Source organism: Excalfactoria chinensis, chromosome 4 (genome assembly GCF_039878825.1).
Source record: "Excalfactoria chinensis isolate bCotChi1 chromosome 4, bCotChi1.hap2, whole genome shotgun sequence".
Taxonomy (NCBI): domain Eukaryota; kingdom Metazoa; phylum Chordata; class Aves; order Galliformes; family Phasianidae; genus Excalfactoria; species Excalfactoria chinensis.
Window position 1 is genome coordinate 8,654,547 of NC_092828.1, and position 27,545 is coordinate 8,682,091.

Here is a 27,545-nt window from a genome sequence, read left to right on the forward strand (position 1 = left end):
TTCATCGTATTTGCAAGAATGAGTGTCCAAGGTCAGATTCAGATATAGAGGTACAGAGTTAATGTTAGTACTGGAAACCAAGGCCACCTTCCATTCTCAGTATTAAATAACGTCTTCTGTTGACATACTGTTTTTTGAAGTCGTTTGCATTTTCCTATATAATTTAACATATTTTTAGCTACACTAATATTATTTAAACTATTTCAAAACCCAGACCCAACCAATTAATCTGTAACTACACCTGGTGAACGGGATAAAGGTTATATTCACCAAACAAATTAATAATATATGGAAGTAGTTTCTAAAGGATCCAGTAGGTGTGACAGTTCAGGATGGTGCAGCTCTAAAATATGATTACTGTATGTAAATGTGGCCTATTCCTATGCAGCTCAATTTATAACAGGATAATGCAAACACCACAGTAAGTGACCACACCTGCAGCAAATGTTGGCTCTCCAAGGATAAATGAAACAACTTTCCTTCATGCCTCTGCTACAGTGATTGGATGACCAGAGAAAGGGCAAATGTCTGGATTCTTCAGGACGAACTTCTCACAGGGTGAAATTATATGGTGAATGTGAGACTCCAAGTGTTTTGGAGTCCCTGAGCTGGTTTGCTCTGAAAGAAAATCATGAAACCTTATACTACGCCTGCCTGCACAGTCACTTCTTTCTTCTGTTCTTATTGTTGTATGGGTAATTAGAACACTTGCAAGAGTATTGCCCTACATGCATACGTGCAAGGGAAAATGTACTTTGTGCTTCGTCGTGTTTTTGCACACTGCAAACATAGATGCATTACAGATTCACATAGGCTGATGTATCTGTGCTGTAGTGCTTTCTGACACTTGTTTACAGTAAGATTTAAAGAAACTCTCCCTTGGCTCCAAGGGAGTTAATAGTATTTACTGGTGTTATTTGCACAAACCATATAGTAATTAAATCCAATTAATCAGCCATGCCAGTGGCAGCATATTTGAACTTTACACCCTGGAGTACTCAGCCTGTCTCCCTGCAGGCAATGAGAATTATAATTCCAGAACCGTAGGAACACAGGAATGAAGGAAATCTGATTCCTTGCCTGCTGCCATGAGCAACCATGTCACATAATCCTTTCTGTAAATGCATGGAGCTGTACCTTAAAGTGAGTTTGATGTCTTGCTTCTAGAATTATAAAAGAACCGCATAACCAATTGGCGAGCTGCAATTTAGAAGATCGTTTCTAAGATTATTCCTGTTCAGGGAATCTATTCCTTCTTGTATTGATGCTGTTATTTTGCTGCTGCTTCAATAATTACTCCTCAAAGCCAGTGTTCGAATCATGCGTGGTCCTCCAGAAGTATAATGCTCTTTTCTTTCATAAAGTAGGGATTATTTTGACGACTGTTTTCCCATTTTTTCTCTTTGAGTTCAACTATTTTAAAATGAACAACCCAAGTGACATAGAGCATTCAAGATGAAACTCTTAAACTTGTCATATATAAGAGTATTGAAGGAAATAGTGTTTATTGGAGACATTTTGTATAAAGCATCACTCTTAAAGTGGTTCCTTCTTCTTTTTTAACTGTTTCTTTAACGAAATGCTTTATTTCCATCCTTTCAGATTATCCAAATTCTCTCCATCTTTATGCAGAGTGAACATGGCAGTGCTGCAGACAAGTATGATTAATTCCATGTAATTTCTTTTCCTCATACTCTTTCTGTTACCGGTTAACAAGTTAAAAATTCCCAACCTACGCTGTTCATTATTATTATTATTTTGCTGCTGTTTGTTTTCTTTTAGGATTGACTGAATGCTAACTTGAAAAATTAGTCTGGGTGGATTTTCTGGTCCTTTTTTTTGGAAGATATGCAATGATTTCTCATCTTGATGGGACAGTTTGCTGTAGGTAAAGAGATTTGAGATATTCAAACCAATTATAACTTGAAAGACTTGCCTAGAATTGAGATGCTTGTTGGAACTCTCAGTTTTGGATCTGTGCGAGTAGGGAGCTGAGAGCATCATAAATACTCATGGAGAGCACGTGTGGGGTTACTTGTTTTTAGCATTGCGACAATGACATTAAAGGAACTCCCTCATGGTTTCTAGAAGTGTGATCAACAAATAAACTGCAGCGCAGGAAAACAAATTTGTTATTTTTAGGGCAGTAACGGGGTCATCACAGTATGGATATCACTTTCACAAAGTGAAGTGCGTGTATTACATACACACGTACAGATGGTACAGATATAAAATATAAATATGGGAGGAAAAGCACTGCCTGAAGGCAGGTGGCTTTGTAAGAGATGTGAAAATAGAAGGAAAAGGAACCTGAGGAGGCACTGGGAAACACACAAGGAACTGAGTAGAAGGAGATTGTGGTGAAAGATGGAAAATCTTGGTTGGGTGAAGGGGCAAAGTAAATGTCTCAAAACAAATGTTCTAATTATGTGGAAGAGAGGGAACATGGGAAAATGAAGAAGAAAATGATGAGAGCTAACATTACTGAAATTCTGTGTATTTTGAGTAGGCATCTACAGATAAGTTAGTCCAGTAAAAAATAGCGCATGGTAAGGAGTGACATTTTTTTCTCATGAAAGATAAATAAGTTTCTGGACAAGTATTTGGAAGCAAATATATTATTCATGAACCAGAGAGGTTAAATAATTTGTAAGAGGATTCTGTTATAATTGAACAGCATTTTCATATGTTGATAGTAATTACTTGCTATTGAATACAGTTTATAATTAACTGTATTCTTTTTTTCTCCTCGATTTCCTATCAGTTTAAGATTTCCATTTATTTCAGGTCTTGCCAACTTTGTTATTCACAAAAGCAGGCAATGTATTTATGGATGTGGAATCTCTTTTGAGTTTCTCCATAAATGGCTATCATATCTTTTGCAAAGAACAAAACTAGCAGGAAAATGCACCCAGAGTTTTTATTTCTTTTCCAGACTGTCTGCCCAATTCAGTGTGGGCAAAAAGAGCTTGCAACTCTCTGTAACCTTACCCTAAGCTGATAGCCTGCTGCTGTGAATGAAGTCTCTAGCAGTAGCATCAATGGGACAACTTGGATAAGTAAGTGTAACGATCTGTGTATGTATGTGTTTCAAGGATCAGCTCCTATGCTGATAATGTAATGTGAAAGGCAAATTTGACAAAGAAACTTCAGAACATTTGGCAGTGTTATGTCAGCAAGTAAATACCAACCATCTGGTCTCTCGATTGCTAATCTTTTCCCCTTGATTCTATGGGTAGCATACCTCCTGTGTGAGCACGCTTGAGACTGCATCATTAAACTTTTGAATTGCTCTTTTTTAGTGTTTTAACAAAAAAAACCCACACATATATACTTGGGCAATTTGGGGTGAAATATTGTTTGTATGCCCTGTAGAGGCAGTTAATTCTTCTACAGGTTATTTTGTTTTAGAGCCTATTTTTGAAGCATGTTTTAAATGAGGATGAACACTTTCAAGTGTTCTCTTTGAGCGACAGTCCGGTTATCTGTAGTGAACAACACCCAGTTATCTACAGTTGGACAATTATTACAAATTAGATTTTAGTTTGATCCTGGCTGAAGGCTGTGTCTTTGTAAAATGTTTGCTATGTAGTGAAAGGTGCTGTTTGTATTCCACATCTCTCATCCAGTATTGAAACACTCTTCTAAAGAAAGTAGCTCATGGAGAAGTATCTTTCAAAGGAACTGCCTTTAGCCATCTGAAAATCAATCATTATTTTAACTATATAAATTCTCTTAAAATATGTTTCTTCAGTTGCATTCTAAGAATTTGGCACATAATTCTTGAAATATTTCAAATGTTCATAATCCAAATCTGGATTATATCCCAATCATATGTTGTGATCTTAGGGATAAGTTCTGCAGTGCTGTGGGTTGTAAGAAGAAGTGAATTGGTGTGCAGAATTGAAGCTATAACATCTTCTACTTAAACACAGAGGAATGGTTATCACAGCTTGAAGTAGGCTTGTGTCAGTGAGGGAAGCTACAGGAACATCAATTTTTTATGAACTGCAAAGCAAATATATTTAGAAAAGTAATTATAACTACTTAAAAAACTCTCCATGATCCTCATTTATCAGCCCAACAGACTTAGCTGTAATTCATCTTTCTTTCAGTATAATTAGATCAAATTCATTCTGCTTTGTAGCCACATAAAAGCTCGTCCACATGAACTTGTGCAGCGGTAACATTAGCAGAATGCTTTCTTCAGACTGTTTTGAATAAGATTCTAAATACTTCTTTTTCAGTTAGCCTAGCTAGGTATGTCATCAGATGAAAATGGAGTGCATTGCTAGTAAGTTGTTCACAAAAAATAAGGCTGTCCACATTTTTATCTGTACATCTCATCTGTATGCAAGGATTTCAGCCTTTTTAGAGAGGGCAAATGTTGGCCAGCAGAATTTCACCACAGTTGAAACAGCATAAAACAGGTTGCATCAACTGTGTTTCTTGCATGTCTCTTTACTGGCAAGAACTTTTGGTGATTCGGTGTGCCCATTTTTGTGTGTGTAGGCCGCTCCATGCAACTCCCCATCTACATAATAAGCTTTTTTACTGGAGGTCTTTAGATGAAGACAGGCAGCCAACATTTCAACATGAGAGGCATGATGCTTAGAGTTAAGCTTCCTGAACACAGGTTCACCATTCTGTGTGTGAAGAAAATTCTTCTCTGACAGCCAGTCATCTGTTTCTATATGGCTATACAGAGGGATTCTGGATTACAGCAGGACCCAACAGGATCAGCTGGCTTGTGCAGTGACCAGCAGAGATGCTGTACCCTTAAAACATAAAGGAGGAAGCTGTCAGCCATAGATTCGAAGAATTAATCTGTCAAATATGTTAGTATAGGATTCAAGTTTTATTGTGGAATAGAAATTTTAGTAAGCAGTGAGACCTTAGCCTAGTTCTTAGAGGAACCTTAAAAAGCAACATTGAAGGTGCTAAGAAGACTTCTATACCTGCTGCCAAGGCCAAAACAAGTCTCAAAAATGCATTTAATAGTCTCTGTGCATTCCTAAAGATCATTTGTAGTAACTGGCAGGATAATATAAAATGAATCCAAAGTTTTGGTGGAGCATAAAGAATATTCTCCTTTAAATAGCTATATCTTAATGACTTTTTAATGATAATGATTTTTACTCAGAATGAGTGTTGTCTTGTACATTTAAAAAACCATTCAGAATCTAGTTATGAAGTGGAAAAAGTTGAAGTTGGCCTGGCTTAAATCAGATTTGAGATCCACAGCACAATCCTATAATTCCGCATGGAAAGTTTTAGCACTAAGAAAGCCTCAGCCAGGGTGGACCTAAGTGTTACTGATCATGTAGTGCCTTTCTGTCTGAACCTTGGGAGATCACCATGGGCAGGGCAGTATCTCTACTGGGGATCCTGAAGGCAGTGTGAACTTGGTTCAGAGGGACCCCAACCCTATTTGGTCCCCAAAGTTTGGTGATTAAGAGATCATATGAGGAAAGTCCTTGGATTTGACTCTGTCACATCCTAACTGGAGATAGGCTAATAAAATGTGTTCCCTGATTCCAGGGTTAAAAACAGGGAGGAGAGGATCCCTCCTCACTTTAATGCTGCATCTGGCATCATTTTTTTCCTGGAGTCAAGGTCTTTTATCAGGGGATATATTAAATAGTGCCTCAGTCTCTTGTCTTCTTTTTGGTTTCTTTTTATTGGAAGCATTAAGGAGCTCTAAGCACGTTTATCCTGGGTTTAGGGATAAAAGTGACACGTTCATACTATACAGCAGAGTTCTGATAGATCACCAGTGTACAGTGCTTGCTCACTTTTTGCAGAAGGTGTTGCTGTATGAGATGATGACTTTTTGGCAAAGTATTTAAAATCACAAGGAATGCTTCCCTGAAGTATCTCTTTTCCTTATACTAACAAAAACATACAGTGTTCAGAACAAATGTCAGCCATTACATGATATTCTGGCTCAGCATGGTATTTCTCAGTACCTGAGGAATGAAGGGTATGTGCTTCCCACTTGCCTTCAAGAAATGCTGTGGAGAGGTTTGTATGCTTCCAGTGACGCCAGTAACACCCAAAACAGTTTGTGGGTCTCCAGTGCTTGGCAAAGGTGGATGATGTATGTTTGCTTGAAGTAGATGTTTTTGATTGTATATATAAAAAGACACCAACTTTACTCGTATCTAGTTATCAGTAAGGGAAGAAAACTGGAGCTCAATGAGAAATGATTTGTGTTTTCAATTTTTGTGTACAGCAAATGTTTATTTGATATTCATGAATTTGAAAAAACGAATAGAGCACAATCTATTGTAATGACATTTTCTTAAAATATGGGATGTTTCATTTACATTTCAGTGCTGTCCAAAGGAACATTCAGTCAGTACCTCGGTCCAGTTGGGCCTGTTTCCACATAGATGTTCCAGCCTGTTAACGTTGTAAACCTTCCGTTCTGCAAGTGGCATTCACACATTTAAGTGCACACAAGAATCTTTCAACCAAGACCATTTCTAAGAAAAAAAAAAAACATGTTATAATGTTTAATTAAATAACATTCTAGATAAGGGCACAGTCACAAAGCCAAGTAAATGGTATATAAATCAATCCTTTTATGTCTAAATAGGATTTGAGAGGATAGAGCCACTACCGTCCCGTCAAGATTTAACAAGATCAGTATCCCTGTTTAGCTCTACTACTTCACACCTCCTTGTACAGCCTTCTTTATACCATTGTGCTAGAATGTGAAACACAGTCATCCAAATCATTTTGTTTTTATGTAAAAATATTTTCACCATTTCCTCGCTAGCAAAAGCATCTCCCACTGGGGAGAAAACCGTACTTAGAAGAAGGAAAAAGGCACATTAAAAGATCTGATTAACTAGTAAAACAAGGGAGAGGGTGATGGTAATGTGTTCATTTTGCTGCCCTCAGTGTGGGGAGCACGACCTTCAGTGATCCTCTGGATTGGACTCTGTTGATTGAAGAACTAGATTTTCTGATTTAGAAACTAAGTTATCTAGTGAAGGTTTAGCTCTGAATTAGTATGAAATTGTCAATATGAAGCTAACTATAACTGTATGTTATATATAATCTTCCCTGCTGTTAAGAACAAAATTAAGCTAGGAAAATCAGTCTGAAGTTTATATGAAGGAACATTTAACGATAACACATTTATAGTTTTATTATTTTGAGTATGTTGAAAGCATCAAATTTAAAAAAAAAACCAAAGACAGTCATACAAGGATATTTTTGTATGTCTAACATAAATCATTTTTGGTGCAGTCATCACCTTTGTTCATTTAACAAAGGTAATTAAACGATGGTAAATCAAACCAGAGACTTTGCACCAGATGCTGGACTTAGTTTTATTTTCTGATTGCTCATCTGGTGTCTGTGACACCAATAAGCATACTTCATTAAAGTAAATGTTGTCAATCTCTCCAAATCAAGTCTGACTCACAGTATTGTGACGGTCATTGTCAGTTAAGATAGAGATGTCTCTACACTTAACAGTAAGCTACTTAGGCTTGCCAGCTAAAGCTTTTAAAGCTCCAAAAGCACAAATCCTTATTATTTTGTCTCACACTCCTTTCTTTATTGTCTTCAAAGCAGTAAGGCAAGTTATAGCTGAAACTGTGTGGATTTCTGAAGGGACATTAGTCACCTTTTTCACCTGGGAAAAGTCATTTTTCATGGGAAAAGTCAGTCCCTTTCATGTTTATAAGCTCCCTTCAAATACTGTAAGGCCACAATGAAGTCTCCCCAGAGCCTTCTCTACTCCAAGGTAAACGCGTCTAACTCCCTCAACCTTTCTTCATAAGAGAGGTGCTCCAGCCCTCTGAATATCCTCATGGTCCTCCTCTGGACCTGTCCCAACAGCTCCATGCTGTCCTTTTAGAAAAGAATTGGAAGGCAGTTCTTTACCTTGTGACATCTTCCTAGTTAAAGAACTGGCTGGAAATTCAAGCCAGAAGAGTCGTGTCAAATTGAGTTAAATCCAGCTGGTGTCTAGTCATGAGTGGTTTTCCCCAGAGGTCAGCAATGGGCCTGGTCTGTTTAATATCTTTATTAATTACTTGGATGAGGGGATTGCATGCACCCTCAGTAGGTTTGCAGATGACACCAAGCTGGGAAGAAGTGTCGATCTGCCTAGGGGTAGGAAGACCCTTCATAGGGATCTGGATAGGCTGGGTCACTGGGCTGCAGTCAATGGGATGAAGTTCAACAAACACCAAGTGCCAAGTCCTGCACTTTGACCACAACAACCCCAGGCAACATTACAGGCTTGGAGCAGAGTGGCTGGAAATCTATGTGGAAGGACCTGGGGCTGCTGGCTGACTCTTGGATGAACACGAGCCAGCAGTGTTCCCAGGTGGCCAAGAAGGCCAATGGCATCCTGGCTTGTATCAGAAACAGTGTGGCCAGCAAAGAGTAGGGAAGCGATTGTCCCCATGTACTCGGCTCTGGTAAGGTTGACTTCTCACGTACGGTGTTGTTTTGGGGCTACCTCTACAAGACAGACATTGAGGTGGTGTAGTCAGCATCCCTGCAGGTGTTCAAGAAATATTTACAGTTGTACTAAGGGCCATGGTTTAGTGGGGAAATATTGCTGGTTAGTGGATGGTTGGACTAGATGTTCTTGGAGGTCTCTTCCAACTTTGCGTCATTCTATGGTTCTGTTCTATGATAAACAGCTATCATATTTGTGGGCAAATCCAAATATCTCTAAAGAACATTTTGAGTAGAGTTTAATGAGTATTGTACCTTCATCTGAGGTTTAAAACCATTTTTCTTTTTAATGTTTTGAATTTTTACTCTCTTTAAAGGATGAATAATTACTTTTATAGAAAACAGTGTGTCCGTAGCAAGTCTGTCACCTGTAATTTTACATTCATTTGCCAGAACATCTTCTGTGAGGATGATGAAAAGAAATAATGCTTATTTTTTTATATATATGACGTGTCTGGCTGGCACAGCTTCCCGTGAGACATCAAAGTCCAACTAACGTACCACACCGTACCCAGTCCTGCACTTTGGACGCTCAGACCGCCTCAGCACCGCCTCAGCTCCGTTCGAAAGGGCGCCGGCACTCCGCGCCTGCGCACTGCGCTCCTCCTCTGGAGGCGAGGCGGCGCGGAAAGGGGGAAGAACTACCACCCCCGGCATGCACCGCGCGGCCCGCTCCGTACGAGCGCAGGGAGCCGGCCGCGCGCGGTGCACGCCGGGAGCTGTAGTTCTTGGGCGCTGGGTATTGTCTCTCCCCTTTCTCTGTCCGGGAACCCGACCGCCACCCCTGCCGAGTGAGTGCGCTGAGTGACAGCTCCGCGCAGCCAGTGGCCGCCGCGCGGTGTGGCGGAGCCCGGCGCCCGTCTCCTCGGTGACCGGGGGAGTCGGTGTCCCTGCGGAGTAGAGCCGGAGTCCTGGGGGACGGAGGTGAGTGGCTCCGGGCGGGGGGAAACCGCCGCCGCCCGCCTCTCCCCTCCCCCTCAGCGCCCGGGACCCCGCTGGGGCTGCGGCGGGCGGAGGGGCGACGGACGGGCGCCGTGCAGCGAACGGGGCGGGGAGGTGGGGGGGGGCGCGGCGGTAGGGGGAGGGTCCCGTTACCGCTCGCTGCTTCGAACCGTCCCTGCGGGCTCAGGTGCTGCTCCGCCCCTCCGGGACCGTTGCTCGGGTCCTCGAGCGGCCTCCGCGGGGCGGCGGGGCCCGGCCGGGGGCTGCGAGCGGCACCTGGAGCGCGCGGTGGGACGGGGGGGCTCGCGCGGCGCCCCGCCGGGATCCGCCTGGAGGCGAAGTGCCCTGAGGCAAAGTTGTGCTGGAGCGCGGCTGCCTCAGGCTGCAGCTCAGCGCTTCCCAGCACTTCTGGAACGTGTTGTGTTGAAAAGAATTAAAAACAAGAAACCCGGCTACCGACGGCGGCTTTTTGCCTCCTTCCATACGACAAATAAATTAATCTGGATTGTAAATACGCGGCTGCTTATACAATAGCTTTAGAAAAACTTTGTCCTTGGTCGCGTGAATGTTGTCAAACAGAGCAGCAAATGTTCCATTGTGTTCTTTATGCTCCGTACGCTGCAGTTTCTACATACAGATATTTCATACCCCGCTGCTCTTATTGACAAATATTTCGTACCCTGCTGCTACTAATTAAGGTCGGTGTATCCAAATGGTTGTGCCAGGTATGCCAGCTGCTTTCTGGCAGAGCAGTTGCTGCCTGTACAGGAGACATAATGGTGTGTTGCTGCCTGTACAAGAGACATAATAACGTGTTTGGTCCAATCTGGAACCATGGTGATTTAGTTCTGTTAAAACACCGTCCCACCCAAGTTCCCGCACAACTGGTAGCCGTCTTCCACGGCTTGTCCTGTTACATTTCTTGTGTAACTTGTCTATAAGCACCTACCCCATTTTAATAGTGAGTGGCATTCAAATGGTATAACTCCATTTGATCTTTGCGGTGGCATCGTTTGTCAAAGTCAGCTCTGCCCTAATGAGCGGCAATGAGCGGAGGAAGGTGCTGAGGAGTCTTTTGCTGTACTTTAGGACTTGTGTAGCCTCTCTCCTCTGTTTCTGCTTTCCATGATTTATTCTCCAGCAGCCTTCCCACTGAAGAAGGCAGTTCTCTGCCTTTCCAAACCCCCTGACCACAGAAAGTTTGTCAATGTGGGTACTATGGTACTGAGTATCAGCTCGTTGCCAAAGGCTTTCCCAGATGGGTTGGTGGTCAGCAACGTTGTCTCACTGCCACACGTTACCTCATGTGGCTGCTTTCACGCGCCCTCTGTTAAGGTTAAGGTCTAACCTAGGAGTGTATCTCCTCTTTCTGTTTGCACTTTTTGTTGCTATGAGTTAACAAGAGCAGGAAGCAAACTGCCTCTCTGCTTTGAAAATAAGCAAATAAGTGCTGCTTTTTCTGTGGTAGAGAGTTGCAGAAACGACATGGAAAGCTGGTGTGGGTATGTAAAAACACGGCATGAAGAAATGCTACATTTGAGGTAGAAAATGTAACTCGAAGGTAGCTGGTATTTTTGGTGTTTTCTACCTCAAAAATACCTGATTGAAATGGAAGACCGGAGTGAAGCTGGCAGAAAGCTCAGCTCAGGTGCTTCTTTTTGTTTTGTACTGTTGTGATAAAGATGAGGCATAAGGGCAGATTGTGTCATTTTACATACGTGAACAACTCTTAATTGGTCTGGGTTGGTGGTTCTGTCTGAAACGTCCTTTGAAATCTTTCATAGTAATTAAACTCTCTTTGTTCTGGGTCGGTGTGGTGCTGTCATTGCTAAACTTTCTCAAATCATCGCTGTGATTTTGTTTTCAGTGTTTTTCAAATGATAGCAGTAATTCCGTACATCACAAAGCCACGTTATTTGCTTAAGATTTACTTACTGCGTATTACAAGTTATTCTGCTTTTTTCTTAGGGGGGTGGGGGGGCTGTTTCTCATTTAAAATGCATATATTTTCCTGGCTGATATTTGCTAATATGTTTTGCCATTGTACAGACTTTCTTTTCTTCTTTAAGAAGACTTTATCATCCTTAGATATAGAAGAAGGCCAATGGAAGCGTGGCCATGTGTTGTGTGATGGTGTAAAGCGTTTTATTTCTGACCTACTGTGTCTGGTTCAATCACAGAATGTAGCTATGCTATCAAATCAATGAAATTCAGTGCCATTATTATAAGAAGTAATTACAGCAGTGTATTGCTGATAGGCTTGTTAAGATTCGGTGTTTGGTTTGTACTGAAAATCAACAGCTCAGACCATTTTATCTTTGGTTACTCATGGCAATTATCACAGGTTATGTCATTCACTACCAATTGCATGCTTTAGTAAACATGCAGATATACAAAGCTCTCGGTCAGGGCCAGGAAAATGACTCTGTTTCACTGGACATTCTGCACATCTTGTAAGTTATTCCAGTAAAAGAATACTCAGATGTAATTGCTTTGAAACTGTGCCATTTTTATGCCACACCATCTTAGCACCAGGTTTCAAGTCTGCGAAGAGCTAAAAATAAAGCTTAGGCAATGAGATAATGAGATAATTTAGATTTGCAATCAGGCTGTAGGATGTGTATGTTTATAGAACTCCTTTGTTAATAGTCTCTCTTAGAATCTGGTTATGAAAAACATTACTTTTGTAATTTTTCCATTTGCCTGTCATTCCATTGTTGTAGCAGAGCATATTTCAGCGCTGTGGGTTCTTGCAGAAGAACCACATTTGTCCTGAAGCTTCCTAGATAAATTTGGTGAGCTTCTACTTCTCATAGATGTAGTAGGCACAAATATTTAATGCACAATAACATTCAGCTACTGAGGTAAGGAGATGATGGCTTTTCCAGCGATGTAACACAATCTTTCAATGCTTTTTAGTGTGTGTGTGTCTATATAGATATCTCTATTTATTAGGAGTGAAAAGTCCTTTAATGGTGAATTCTTAACTTTACACATGCAAAATCACACAATTAAATTTGTAGTTGTTCCCAGCTCTGGAACATAGAATCGTTATTACTTTTCTCTAACATCATCGTTAGAGAAAAGTAATGTAGTATAAGCAGCCTGCTGTTCTGTTCCTATTATGATCATAGATTTTGGAATGATGGATCTTCCCTTCTCAGCACGTATCATCTGGAGTAAATGCCTGATGTGTAAGCGGTGCAGGTTAGGAGGGCAGACAGATTGACTTGTGAGTAGAGTTAAATGAAGTCTTCCCAAGTACAGGACTAACTACATGGTTATTTTTTTAGTCATATTTAGAACACTTTTTTATATATTAGAAAGACAGATGAAAATCAGTTTGGTTTTTTTTTCCTAATCAGTTGCTTCAGTATTACAGGACTGATTTTTTTGTTGCAGCTCCTGCTTTTTATTACATTTTTGATCAGATTATCTATAATCTAATTCTCTTTTAATTCTTTCCTTTCCTCTCCAGACCAGCACCACACGTCTATGTGCCAGAAATTGCAGTGCTTTCTGTTAACCAGTGCAGCAGCTCAGTGCTGGGCTGGACCCAAGGGAAACATGAGGGTATTTTCCAGACAATCAGGAACAGAGATTTTCATTGAAAGACAAATGAGGACATGTTTATATTCATGCTTCTTGCTAGCTGATATATATTTACGGCTGGGCATTTGTTGTTATCATTGGTTATTTTTGTTGTTGTTGAAGAAATATGTCTTGCAAAGTTGCATTGGTGTTGGATGATTACACTCAGAATGTACCAGACCTAACTGCACACCCCTTAATGCGCAGTAGTCTCTGAGATCCAAAGCTTTGCCTCAACAGGAAAAGGTGGACCTATTCTTTAAGGCACGAGGCTGGATGCGAGTTGACAGGGCTCTCCTGATGTTTGAGTCTGCTTAAATGTTTCTAAAGCATTTCTTGTGTTATAATGTCTGTCTGAAGGTTAAGTGTGAAGTTTCATTGCTTTTTAACGCTAAGCTATTTTCTTAAATTATAGAGGACCTATGGTCATTGAAACTGGATAATTGGTATATTATAACAATTGCAGAAACCATGCTACGTTAAGAATTACAGCGGCTCCATGGAGAATGCAAAAAAATAATTGTGCCTATGTTTAAAAACAAAACCAAACAAACCTAAATCCCCAAAGAAAAACCAAACCCGCAGCCTTTCTGAAACAGTGAGACTTACCTGAGTGTAATTTGGACAAGACACTGAGACTTCAGCATCACCTCCAAAATTCAATGAAAACTACTACTGCTGTTCATATAAAGCTGCTTTACCTTATTTATAAACCTACTCCTGGCTAGATTAATACTGGCAAGTTGTGGAGCTACTTCTTTGTTCTTTCTTTTTCTGGAAGCTTTTATCTGAACTGAAATGTATGCATATTGGAGTGACTGAAAGGCAATCTTGATAGTATTTGCTTTCTGAGAAGTTATTTTTGAGTTCATTTGTTGATTTTGAGTCCCTTTGTTCTGATACACGATTGGATGTCTGTTGCTCTGTATGTAAATGAAATGCGTGTGCAAAAGTTGAAGTCTGAGATGCTTATTTTAAGTTGACTTTACAGTCAGTGAGGTAACTATAGGGGTAATCTATCAAACCTCTTCTAGATGCATTTGGTGCTTGTTTCTGTACATTGAATATAAAGGAGGACTGGGCAGTACCTGGGCAGAAACAATTTTAAGATGCCTGGGAAAGAGCAGAATTTTTCCTTTTACTGTGAAATCTGGTGGTATCACAATGGTGTGCTAAACCAGAGGTTAAGTGAATAGTGGGTGAAATGATGAGATCTTGGTAAAGATGTGATGTGACACAGTATAAAAGCACTGGGCTGTGCAGCAGGAGACTTAGATCCTCTTCTTAGCTTTGCCATTAAATTACTTTGTCATTTTGGACAGCCACTTTATTTGCATTTGCTGCTGCTTTATCGTTAGTAAAACGTCAACTGTGATGCCCATTCTTTTCAAGCTTTTGAATGCTGTGTTAATTCTCTTGCAGTAGTTTTTGTTAGAAGCCACTGATTTCTGAATAAGTAAGGGGAACGATGGGTACTAAAAAAAGAATGAAATATCATTGAGAATAAAAGTGTCTTTTTTTCCTTTTTTCTTTAGAGCTTCGCCAGATGAAGGACTGATACTGTGAGACATGGCAAAACCTCGGACTCATTAAAAGTTTTCCTGCTTCAGGAAAAAATACCAACAACATGTATAGACCTGGGGAGACGGTCAAACGTCGACTCAATATGCATGCCCCTCCTCGAATAAGGAGTGTGGAAGTTGCTAGAGGAAGAGCAGGTTATGGGTTTACTCTTTCTGGACAAGCTCCTTGCATTCTCAGTTGTGTTATGAAAGGAAGTCCTGCGGATTATGTTGGACTTAGAGCAGGAGATCACATATTAGCCATTAATGAAATTAATGTGAAAAAGGCATCACATGAAGATGTAGTGAAACTTATAGGAAAATGTTCTGGAGTCCTCCACATGGTCATTGCTGAAGGGATTAGTCATATAGATTCATGTTCAAGCGATGAAGAAGTTGGCTTTTATGATGGAAAGGGATGGCTGAAGCCCAAACCTGACTCTAAAGCTCTAGGTATAAACAGAGCGGAGAAAGTTGTTGAAGAAATGCAGTCTGGTGGCATTTTCAACATGATCTTTGAAAGTCCTAACCTATGTGCTGGTAACTCTGATAATTCTGCTCCAAAACAGAGGTCATTTTCGGATTCTGCTGCTATTAAATTTGAAACTGGAAATGAAAGTTTAAGCAATCCAAATCTACTTTCAAAGGATGAAATATCCAAAGTTATGAATGATGACTCGGTTTTTAGAGTTGGATTGGAGAGTGCAGAAGACTTTGGATTAGATGCAAGCATTTTGAACGTTGCCATGATTGTAGGTTACCTAGGCTCAATTGAACTTCCTTCAACAACCTCGAATTTGGAAAATGAGAGCCTGCAGGCTATTCGTGGATGCATGAGACGTCTGCGGGCAGAACAGAAAATCCATTCATTAGTGATGATGAAGATTATGCATGACTGTATTCAGCTGTGCAGTGACAAGTCAGGTGTAGTGGCAGAATATCCTGCAGAGAAACTGGCATTCAGTGCTGTTTGCCCTGATGACAGAAGATTCTTTGGACTGGTTACAATGCAGACAAATGATGATGCAAGCTTGGCTCAGGAAGATGAAGGGGTTCTGAGGACATCTTGCCATGTTTTTATGGTGGATCCTGAATTATTTCATCATAAAATTCACCAGGGCATAGCAAGACGTTTTGGACTGGAATGTACAGCGGATCCAGACACAAATGGCTGTCTAGAGTTTCCAACATCATCTTTACCTGTTCTTCAGTTTATTTCTGTCCTGTATAGGGATATGGGGGAACTGATTGAGGGGATGCGTGCAAGGGCTTTTCTTGATGGCGATGCAGATGTTCATCAAAATAATAGCACAAGCAGCAACAGTGACAGTGGAATTGGAAACTTTAATCAGGAAGAAAAAAATAATAGGGTCCTGGTGGTTGATTTAGGGAGCAATCCAAGTAAACATATTCCTAGCAGTATATGGGAAAATGCAGTCGGTAGGGGACAGAGTCAGTCTGCTGCACATTGGAATGGCTTCTGTCACGAACAAGAAGGAAACATTCCTTTGGAAGTGATTCAGAATGAGAAGTCCCAAAGTCTAAACAAGCACTTAAGTCCTTCTGCTCGTATTGAAGTTCCACTGGTTTCCTCTCGAAATTCAGTGCCCCCGTCAAAGAAAAGCGCTGCAGGTGTAGGCAATCAGAGGTGGTTGCCTGTGCATGTTTTACAAGAGTGGCAGCATGGAAATGCTAGTGACCAGGAGTCTTACACTGATTCTACGGATGGCTGGTCAAGTGTTAACTGTGGTACCCTTCCCCCTCCAATGAGTAAGATTCCAGCTGACAGATACAGAGTTGATGGCAGCTTTGGTCAGCCACAGTTAAAATCTCATAAGAGTGAATGGTCTAAGAAGATGTTTTGCATGCAAAACAAGTTTGGCCTTCCACACAGTGTTAGGAAGTCTAAAGAAGATAAAAAGGTAAGGAAGTTTTGGTATTGGCTCCTAGAAAAACCCCATAAAGCCTCCCCAACCCAACAACCTATCTTATTTTATCTCCATGATATCTGCATGTTAAAATTTACATGTGTAGTGTTAGCGTTTCAGATGAAGACAATGTGGATTATTAACATTTACAGCATTTCAGATGAAGAAAACCTCTTTCTCTGCAGAGGTTTTTCATATTCCTGTATAATGGAGCGTAGCTCTGGAATTGTACTTCTGCTGGAAGTGTCCGTCAGTGCTTTCTCAACTGCTTCTTGTCTTCATTGTTTCCAAATGCTGTAGTGGCACTGCAATGAAAGGAGACATGACATTCTATTAACTGCAGTTCTTTCTGACCTCCGGCAGCAAAAGAATGGAAACAGTCTGGATCTTCAGTCTGATTCCTTCTTTTTAGAAGGCTGGCCTGCAAATGTCATTATTTCAGTGATATCTGTTTTTATACATTTGTAGTCTAATCATTAGTCAAAAAACATGTTATAAACTGTTAACTTGAATGAAGTAAGACAAATCATAGAAATTAATCCCAGCAAATCTCTCAACAGAAGCAGAGTTAAACCTACATTAAGGGATAGCTGTTAATCTCAGTGACCATTATTAGGTCACAAATATAATATACTGTCAGTAAGCTGTGGTTCAGATTTTATTCCAAATTACTCCTTCATCTACTTCTTTTGTTACCACTGGGTTTCTGTAAACCAAAGCAAGAAGAATTAAAAAGAAATGCATGGAAGGAATATCCAGTATTGTTATATTCTGCTCCCTTTGCCTCATACACGTTTGAGGGAAATAATCTCAGGGAGTCTTTGTTGGTAACTGGGATTCCAGTAAAGTGGAGATCATCAGTGTTTTACTAAAAGTAAAAATCAGTGACAAAGAATTATATTTAAAACCACAGAAAGACTAAACCTCATGCTCCAAATGAGTCTTCAAATGCATATATATAGTATATATATATGCATATATATATATATAAATAGTGCATCCAAATGATGCACTATTCTTTCATAATTGATTTAAGTCTTCATCACACTACCCCAGTCTACTTCTGGAAAAAAATAGTTCACCTGGTTTAAAATACGCAGCTGTTTCTTACAGTACAATGTGAATGGCTGTAGGTATTAACTGGTTGTTTCAAACCTCTGCAGACTAAATCTTTGTGTTGTTGTGACACACAGGGATAGATACTTTGGTGCCTTGGAGATAGATACTTTGGTGCCTAGGATACAAAATACCTGTTGTCCCATTCTTTTTGTTACCCTGAAGACCACACAGTCAGTGGTCTGCTTGCCAAGAGCTTTGCTGTTGCACCAGGGAAAAGGCTTCCTTCTGTAAAGCCCCTGGTCTGGGTGAGCTGAGGATGCTGGTCCCAGTGCCTTTGAGAACTGGAGAGCTCCAGCTGCAGTTTTTGCTCCAGATGTCACAGGATGCTGTTGAAATTCCTTGAAGGTCTCTGCTACACCTTTGTGTCTGCAATGTTGTCCATGATTGTAATACAGTTCGGACTTTTTCACAGATTTAAAACCCAACAGTTTTATTGTTGAAGTGCGTTTCATGGAGTATATTAATAAGAATCGGTTTGAAAATTTCACACTTTATAAGCAAAGATGTTCTATATGTGTTTGGACAGTAGTGATACGCCTACTGTATCACTCACATCAACATATAGCACAGTATATATTACAGCACAAAACATTACAATTACTCTTCCCTTTTAAGTGCATTTGCTAATAAAATAAGTATCCTGTTGTCTGATTAATAATAATTTTGCTTGCAAAAGAAACATTGAGTATGTTCCTGCATGGCTTTAGCTTTTATTCTTTTCATTAAGGCTAAAGAACCTTTCCTGTGTTTTTGATTTTTTTTCTTCCCACTTCTATTGAAGGCTGTTGAAACAGATGAGGAGCGCTCATGAAAGTCTTGAAATCATTTGCAAGCATAAGTTGCAAGCTCTTAGCATTATTCAGAGTAATTCATAGAGATGAACTAATACAGTGTTTTCCTTTTATATCTTTGATGAAAATAGTCAGGGGATTTCATATTATGGGTGAACATACCTCTGTACTTTAGTAGGTACTGCGGAAATAGGGAAAGTCCCTAGTTTTGTATATTAGAGCACTAATTTGCTTCCACAATTGAGGGATATTCAGAAATTCAGACTTACTTTCTTGCTTTGTGTGGAGAGAACAATGTGCTCTCCATTACATTGTCTAGTTGGGTTGGTTAGATGCTGTTCTGTAGAAAACTCCTGGGCTTACTATGTGACTTCTTAAAGGGTAAGGACTGATCTTTTATAGCGTGCTCAGACACCTTCCAGTCATGGAATAAAGTATATAAACAGTCCACCTTGGATTCTATCCATATTTTTTCATCTTAGTGGCTGAATCTAATCTGATTTTAACGTTTAATTTGTCAGAGCAGCCCTTAAATTTCTTCTTTATTATTTTTGCCTTGTCTATGGCATTAATATTGAAGAGTAATATATCCTTCAATTGGGAATGTGTGGAAATCACTTAGAAGGAGAAAAGGTTACCAAAGCTTTTGAGTTGAACTGTGCACATCCTTGTTACACGCTGTGTTCCTTGGAGCTTTCATTACATGCTCTTATTACACACTGGGGAAAGGACACAAGTGCTTGGATGTAATTCTGATCTTAGAAGAGCTGCTGTGCAGCTAAATGCTGATGGTCATGGCATGTAATGCAGCAAAATGTGTTCTATTGTACAGTGTTAGTGGGAATGTGAAGGGCATAAACTCCTGATTTTATAGCTGCACCTGCAGAATATTTGTGAATTGTTCAAAGCACAAGTGTAGATGTGAGAAAGTTCCATATATCAACTTTACACTTGCAGATCTGGATGTGAGAAGTACCTCTTGTGGGTAGGAAATATATATGGCATTTTAGATTTGTTTTCTCAGCTACATTTTCCCTTTAGTGTTGTAGCTTCTTATTGATGATTTTTTTCATTTTATGAATTAGATTTGAAACTAATTTTGTAGTAATTGGCAAAATCACATTTTTACATTGCTCTTATTTGCATTGCCACTAAACATTTTAAATTTTAATATAAGTACAAGAAGCTGAAAGACATTAAAATTGTCTAATTTGATTAAGTGACATTGAATAGATCGGGTCTTTCTTTTTTCTTTTGCTTTAAAATGTTATTGGAAGAATTATTCTTTTTGAACCTGTATACATTCACAGTGGCTGTATTTTGTTCTTAAGATCCTTATTATATGGGGAGGAGGAGAAATGTGAGTTAATCTGGGAAATACTGGTTCTATTCTACCTCTTCTAACTTAGATTTACTGAAAGGTGTATTTGGTCCCATGCACTCATACAGTTATTTCCTGCACTGAACTCCAAGTTTCCTGAGTTCCTGAAAAGTTTCACTTGAACAGCTTTCTACTGAAGCATCTAATGAGACTTTGTAGGAAGCTCTCCTTGACACTTAGTTGAAAACAAGGAGTGGGAGGCAATGAGTCTCAGCATGACTAAGGAAGACTTCTGGTAGTAAGAAACTTCTGAATTGCTGCAAGGCTGATACTGGATAGGGGTGTGTGGTTTAATAAGGTCTCTGAGACTAGTGGATGGTTTCAGTGGGAATAGAGTAATTCCTGCTCTTTTGTTTGTTAGTCCTTTGCTGTTGCCTTGTTATTTCCACCTTCAGCAACCTGCCTACTGAGCCTTGTGCATAATTTTGGGTTACACAAAAGCAAAGAATTGTAAGAAATATGAAAACATCAGGGGATGTTAGGATTGGCAAGGGACTTGAGGAATTGCTGAACAAGGAAGCATTCTTTTCCCTCTAAACTAAATTAATCTAATACATTTGATTTTGTTCAGCTCTCACTCTCTGATTTCAGGCTAGGGCCTGGCCAAAAATATGTCCAACCATCACTGTTTTAGATTACTTCTTACAGGGAAAATAGACATTTTTCTACTGGAGAGCTTTCTAACACTCAGATTAGACTCTGAGTTTTCTTTCCACAAGGACAGTAACCTAAGTGCTGACCTAGTTTGTTTTCATATTGTGAAGGCATATGTAACATTTCAGATCACAGGTGATCACAGAACTTAACTGGTATTTGGGTATAAGTTCTGTTCCAAGTGAGTATTGCAATCCTACTGCAGCACTTTAGAATGTTGAGTATCACTTTTTAGATACCTTCTTCTGCTTTGCATTTGTTACAAGACTTACTTTGATTACAGTATAGTTTGTGCTCATGAAGAGAATTAATTTGTGAATGAATGGCGTCTATATATTGTATATATATGTTTTGATCAGAAGTTTAACTACTTTAGAGCTGGTCTTCATTTTCAAAGCAAGTAGAATTTAAAAAAGCTCTTTGTTAAGGATGGATTTCTCTTTTTGGTGAAGATTTTTAATTAGCTTCAAATGCAAGAACTGCAGTTTTTATTGTTGGTAACTGGGTGGTGAACCAACTGAAGGGCGGATATTTTAGATGCAGAGACAATGTTGGCAAAGCTATGTGGGTCCCATATTTGTTTTTTTGTTGTATAATTACATGTTTTTTTTTGCCTTTCCTCTACAATTCTGTTTGCTCACTAGTTTAAATTGTTCTGTCCCAGCTGTTTATAAAGCAGAATTAATGGCAGCTGGATTGCTATTCTTGTGCAGTACAATTTAATGTTAACATTTAGAATTGCAGGCTTTGATCTGAGATGTACTTCTATACCTTAAAGAGAACACAACTGAAATCCCAAACACCAAACTGGACCACAGGATGTGCTAATGCAAATTACTCTGCAAAGAGTATTTTGCTTGAGAAAATGAGAAGCAATTAAATGTGTAGGCACTTCATGCAGATTTTCATACACATTATAATCTTCCAGAATAATAACTTAAAAATGGTCACCTACCTGTAGGATCCTTAGGAATATATAAAAATCTGAAATAATGCTTTTCTGTTAAAAGGAAATAATAAAAATTCTGGAGAATAAATATGTTTAGAGCAGTGTTCATTTTGTTTCAATTTGAGGGACAATAAGATATCTAAATATTTCTGAGCTAGTATTGAGTTCCCAAGCCACAGGAGAAGGCAGCAATGTGAGAAACAAGAAGGAAATAAGTGGAGAAAAATAATTAGCACAGAATTAATTGAAAATGATGGGAAAAAAAGGCTCTGTTTCGAATTCTATACATGAAAGTTTTCAGTTGTAGGAGGACAGACCCTGGTTCCTTGCAGATGAAAAGATATAAAGAAAAGAAAGGGAGCCTTGAGATAGCAGTTCTGCATGGAGAAAGTAATAGATAATACAGAATAAATATGGAATCTGTAAAATTCACCTGAAGGGTTTGAATAGAATCATGAAGAAATTAAGCTTCAAGGGAAAGGCTTCAAACTTCATTCCATCATTAAAATAGCCATTAAAGCTTCAATAAATTTGCAAAGATGGTACTGGATAAAGATATTCTGCATCAGCAAGCCAAATCTTCATGTTAGGGGCTGCCTTGCTGGAAATAAGCTCTGTAGAGAAGGACCTGGGTGCCCTGGTGGACAACAGGTTGGCCATGAACAAGCAGTGTGCCCTTGTGGCCAAGAAAGCCAGTGGTATCCTGGGGTGTATTAAAAAGAGAGTGGCCAGCAAGTCAAGGGAGGTGATCCCCAGCGGTCCCTTCCAGCACACAGAAGATGTGATTCAGTAATAAGGATTTGTGTAACTGTAGTGTACATTTTCTTTTCTCTGTTGTAAATATATTGTATAATACCTCTTCATCTATTATTTACCTTTTTCCTAGCCATATGGCATTGATGGTTAACATTTGTTTTCTAATCAGTTGGTAAGAACATCCATATATATGAAATGAGATGCTCAATATTGAGGTCAGTATCCTATTAATTGTACCTGATGACCTCTATGAGCCTTTTTCTTTCCCTGATGTAATGGTTACAGAGTAGTGAAATGTGTCATTGTCAACTGGTTATTAAAGAGGTGTTCTTAAAAATGATTTGATCCATTGACCAGTGATGTTGATTAATACCAGCTGAATCATGTCACAGTGGTGCTAAAATAAATAAATAAATAAAGAGATCATTACAGGCATTGTGGTGTTACAGCTTGTGGAAAGGCTGTAAAGCTTGAATGATTCTTGGCCATTTTTAATTAGCCTGTCCCTCCTTTATCTGATTTTGTGGGATTCAGTTCTAGTCCTCTGTTGGCAGCAGTGCAGGGCAGCCTGAAGGGTGTTATTCTTTCTATCCCATACTACATGGAGTTTGATATTCTCTGAGCATTCCTACCTTTGCCCCCAGGATTTCTCTGCTTTGATCCAGAGGATTGATTGGACCATGGCAAGCTCTATTCCCATTTTCCTCCCGGATTCTTTTATATTGTTCGGGGTACAAGAGAGAGATCTGAGCCCAATGTACCCCATTTTTCAATGCCTCCTCAGGCCCCACACGTTATACGTTTTTGTAACTCTGCCCTCTCAGCTTTTAGGCAGAGTTGTGTTTGATGCTGGAGGATGGGAAGATGGATGAATGGGGCTCATAATCAACGTTCTCCTCATCTCTGTAACGTGGGGGCACACAGCTGACAGCACCCTCAGTCAGAAAAGTGGGAGCTTAGGGATGCCAGAGGATGCCAGAGCAAGGTGAAGCCTCTACAGAGCAGGATTTGAGACTGATCTTGATAACAGAATAATATTTCTATCAGCTTCGTTTTTCTACTATTCCCCCAAAACTTTCAGTTTTATTTGATAGCTTTGCACCAACTGTTAAGGGATTACTTTGGCATCTGTGTTTCCGATCACTTTTTAGAATCATAGAATTACCCTGGTTGGAAAAGACCTCGAAGATCATCTCTCCTCCTGAAGTCATAAAACTGCATGTTTTTGTAAAGATGAACTGCTTCAGCCTGACCCTTCTGCTGCTTAATATCTGAGAGTAAACTTGGCATGTTTTGAATATCCGCAGAAGTTTCAAATTATGTGATCTCCGTGCATCTGGCCATTGCACTAAAATGCTTATTATGCACTTTACCATACAAAGTCAAAGCGTCAAATCTAAAAGCAGGGAGAGTTTTAAAAAGCTTCAATAGCTGGAAATAGGAGTTGGACTGGTCCAAATGAGATGATTTAACAGGGGCTCTAATTAAGCTTTGTGACACACAGAATGTAGTAAATGCTGTATTAGCTGAGCTCCTTAAACTCAGGCCTTTGTAGTAGTGGTGTCCCGTTTTCTTCCACAGTAAAATCAATGAGTATCTGCGTCCTCCCTTTGTTTTGTGCTCTTCAGAGGTACTTAATGAAGCTGTTTGAGCATGTGCATGACCCTTTCCTGGCACTTGTCTGAAGCAGTCAGGACAGTGGATAGCCGACCTGTTCCACCTGAACAGAAGGAGAAAGCTATTTCTATCTAAGTGATCACTTATCAGTGACTGTATTTTTGTTTTATAGCTTGTAAACTTTTTCATTACATGAAATTACGTTATGATTTTTTCTTTTTTACATAAACGTTTTTGAAAATTATTTCACTCTCCTATATGTGAGTCTTGTGAGATAAACTTTCGTTGTGAAACATGCATTGAATGCATTTGAAAGCATCCTTCTCAAGAAGCAGGCTGACAATTGGTCTTGATAGAGTAGCTGTTCTTCTAACTTGTTAGCTCCTCTTATAGAACATCTGTCCCTCTCTTCCTGCTCTTCCACAAAATACACAAACTCTGTGTCCTGTAAGATTCATCCCTTTAGTTTCTCCTCCAGGTCACAAATTACAGCGTTTTGTGCTTTAAATGATTAAATTGACAAGGTCTTGTAGCTGGCATAAGCCTTCACAGTTTTTCTTTCTCCTTTTTTCTGCGTTATGGATTCCTGCTCTGAGCTCTCTATGTGCTGCTGCACTGAATTGTGAATTACCATTTCAGCTCCTTCTGCCCAGGAGCTGCTGCTGTCAATTCCTGCTGCTTTCCTCCTGCTCCTCCTAGCTTTAAAACTGAAGTATTGCAGGACAGGATTCTCTTATTTCTATACAGATATTTGGGTGAGAAGTCAATATATGCAGAGAGACACAAAGGCCGTTAGTACGAAATGGAAATTTCAAGTTGTTTGTATGACGGTTTGTGAAATAGTTAGAATATTTGCTAATTGCATGTGGTACAATAAAAGTGTATTCTGTAGCTGGGATTTTCTTTAAGCTAACTGAAACTGTTTGCTGAAAGTGTTTGGTTTCACTGCATCCTGAATCATTGATAAGGTTTCATCAGCTTGCTGCAGTGTGCTCCTGCACGGATCATGGTATCACACTGAAAACCAAGGTTTCATGTTGCATCTCTTCAGTGCTTCCAACTCTGACAGCTCCTCTGCTTCACAGTCTAGAGTTGGCAGGGTGCAGCATCAGTTGCACTGGCACAACTGGCTGTGGACCTACCTAGCAAACAGGTTTACATCCCTTCATGTGTTACAGGGTTTCATTCATTTCATTTCATGAGCTACAGAGTGGTCAGAGCTACAGGCACTGTTTTGATTTTTTGATGATTCATTTAATCCTTTCTAATATTCACTTTAAGATTTTAGTAAAGATTTTTGTAATGATGATAATTTCTTTATGGAAAATAGGCTGCAAAATTTCCACTGATCAGTCACTGCACCAGCAATCTCTCTTTGAGTAAATACCATGAATTTCTTTAGCTGAGTTGTCTAATACATTCTAATTGCAAAGTCTGTTCTCTTTTCAAGTCATTGATTTATTTCCAGCTCTTCAGAGTGCCGTGAAACACATTTGCCAAAATGTTGCTGCTGTTCACATAAGCTACATGAGTTTTTATAATGCAGATATGTGTGGCAAGCAGTTTTAAAAGGAATGATCTGCAGAAGGAGTTATACCTTCACAGTCTGAATATCTAGAAAGGAGTCAAGAAAGCATGGAAAGGGAGATGTCTGAAATGCAGTCCCAGGAAATGAAATATTCTGTCTTTGCTTTTTTAGCAACACCCTCCTTCATTTCTTAGATTATTAATGTGATTCTTCAGAGCAAAGGAGAGATTTTTCACAGTTGAAAACATTTTTCTAATTGCAATTACCATCTTAAATGGGTTGAGGAAATCATTAACTCAATTAATTTGTCTATTTTACAATCATTAAGCACTGTGTTATTCTCAAGCTCTTTTTTTTTCCTGCTCTTATCCTTACTGTTCTGACAGTGCTCAGTGAATTTTGTATAAAAAATGTAAAAAAAAAAAAAAAAGAAAAGAAAAAGAAGAATTTTGATGGAGCGTAAATGTTCTGTCTTCTACTACTGCACAGTATACAAGTGTTTTTGCCCACTGTTCCTTTTTCTCTTTGTTATTTTTCTGAGCACAGCTGGGGAAGCTGCATTTCCTTCTAAAATGGGTCATCTGCTGAGAATTAATGTTATCTAGAATCTGCTTCTCGGTGGAATAGAATTAGCTTTGTCTTCAGGCAGTTTGTTCCTCTTCCTCCAATTTGTATTCTCACTGTTGCTAGTTATTTTTCTGTCTTTTCAGGCCATATACCTTAATGTCCCAGCACTGTACATGGCAGTCTCTGCTATTTAAACATATGCTGGACAGTTAATGTGTTTGGTTTTTTTTTTTTTGGCAAAGTAGAAAGGAAAGTGTATATTTTTTATTAAAAATAAATATGATTGCTATTGATAGCTTTTTTTTACCTCTTCTTTTCACCAGTTTTCTTTCCTGAAAGATGAAGTCCTCCAGGAGATACATCCTGCGCTGGGAAATACTTGAGAGTCCATTCAGTAGAATCCATTCCGTGTAACAAATTCACTAACTTCAAAATACCAGCTGTGCTCATGTTATTGATGGCATTAGTCTCATTAGCCCTAAAATTTACTGGGCTGCTCATAGCCTGATTGTTTTATCAGTAATTTACAGACTAAAAAATAAATTCCCAAAGCGGGGTGGTCATACTTGGCTAGTGACGAGACCTGAGAGATGTGCACTAATATCTGGGCTGCTTCAACAGGAACATCCTCACATGGGAGCAGCCATGTTGGTGTTTTGCTATGCTCTGGATACTGCAGTATGGAGCAGAATTCATTGATTGACACAAATTCCTGCGTTAGGTGTAAGCTTTTACTTTAAGCAGGGACGACCACGACTGACGTGAGCCAAGCATGGCCACAGCAGTGGTACCTGCCTGGGTGAGCAGATGAATGCCAAAGAGTTCAGAAAGGTAGGATCTGTCCTCATGCCAGCAGGTGCTGTCTGTGACAAATTACAGCTAGCAACTTCCTTGTCTTCAGTCTTCAACATTCAGTTGATTGTGTTAGCAAAAACTATCTTAGCTCTTCACATTGCACTTGTAAATGTTCTTTTAAAAATGTTAGGAGCTAATCTCCAGTTGCCAGCTTTCCAGTTTTCCTTGGCAGAAGCTGCCCTGTTTCTTCTCAGCCAATAAAATGCCTTACAAAATCAGAAATAAGGAGGGACAGAGATTTCACATAAAAGTGAATCACTCCTCATACTGAATGAAGAAGCTGGAGATGAATCCTGCTGCATGCTTCAGATTTCTGGATACTGTGTTATGTGTTGCCATTTCTATGGGCTTTTAAGCTGCCCGTTGTGACTACTGGTGACTCTCGGAGATGTGTTGCTAAAGGATAGCACTGACTCTGTAGAAGGAATTAAACAGACTTCTACTGTTGGATTGCAGAGTTTTTTGCACTAAGGAGGTGGTGTAACATTTCTCAGCGTACTTCACTACTTCACGGAGCGGTGGTTGGTGTGAGACTGGAAGTGTGAAATTCATGATTGTTCTTTTGGTGACATATAGATATTCAGTCACAGGATTGAAGGGATACCAATGTATTTCAGGACTGAGGGCACAGAAAGTAGCCCAAAGGAAGAAACAAATGGAAAAATATACCTTAGTAAGTCCTGCAAAGCTTCCAGTAAGCAGCTGTAAAAGCACTAATAAATATGTTTTAAGCTAATTGTGACGAAGAAAGATGCTGAAATGAAACAGAAAAAAAATTACTCAGAATTAAACTCCTTTATTTTCTACAGTGAAAGAGA

General features: G+C 39.5%; 1 protein-coding gene across 3 annotated transcripts in view; it reads left to right on the forward strand.

The window, feature by feature from the left end:
* Nucleotides 1-9,275: 9,275 nt before the first annotated feature.
* The window catches only part of RGS12 (regulator of G protein signaling 12), an 80,170-nt gene continuing 61,900 nt past the window's right edge, over nt 9,276-27,545 (forward strand). For 2 of the 3 annotated variants that reach the window (XM_072336493.1, XM_072336488.1), the window contains exons 1-2: nt 9,276-9,411; nt 14,556-16,504. In XM_072336493.1, coding sequence (XP_072192594.1) covers nt 14,648-16,504 — 1,857 coding nt within the window. In that variant the 5' untranslated portion in view covers nt 9,276-9,411; nt 14,556-14,647. The remainder of the gene's footprint in view (nt 9,412-14,555; nt 16,505-27,545) is intronic. The other variant, XM_072336487.1, reaches the window with a different exon arrangement.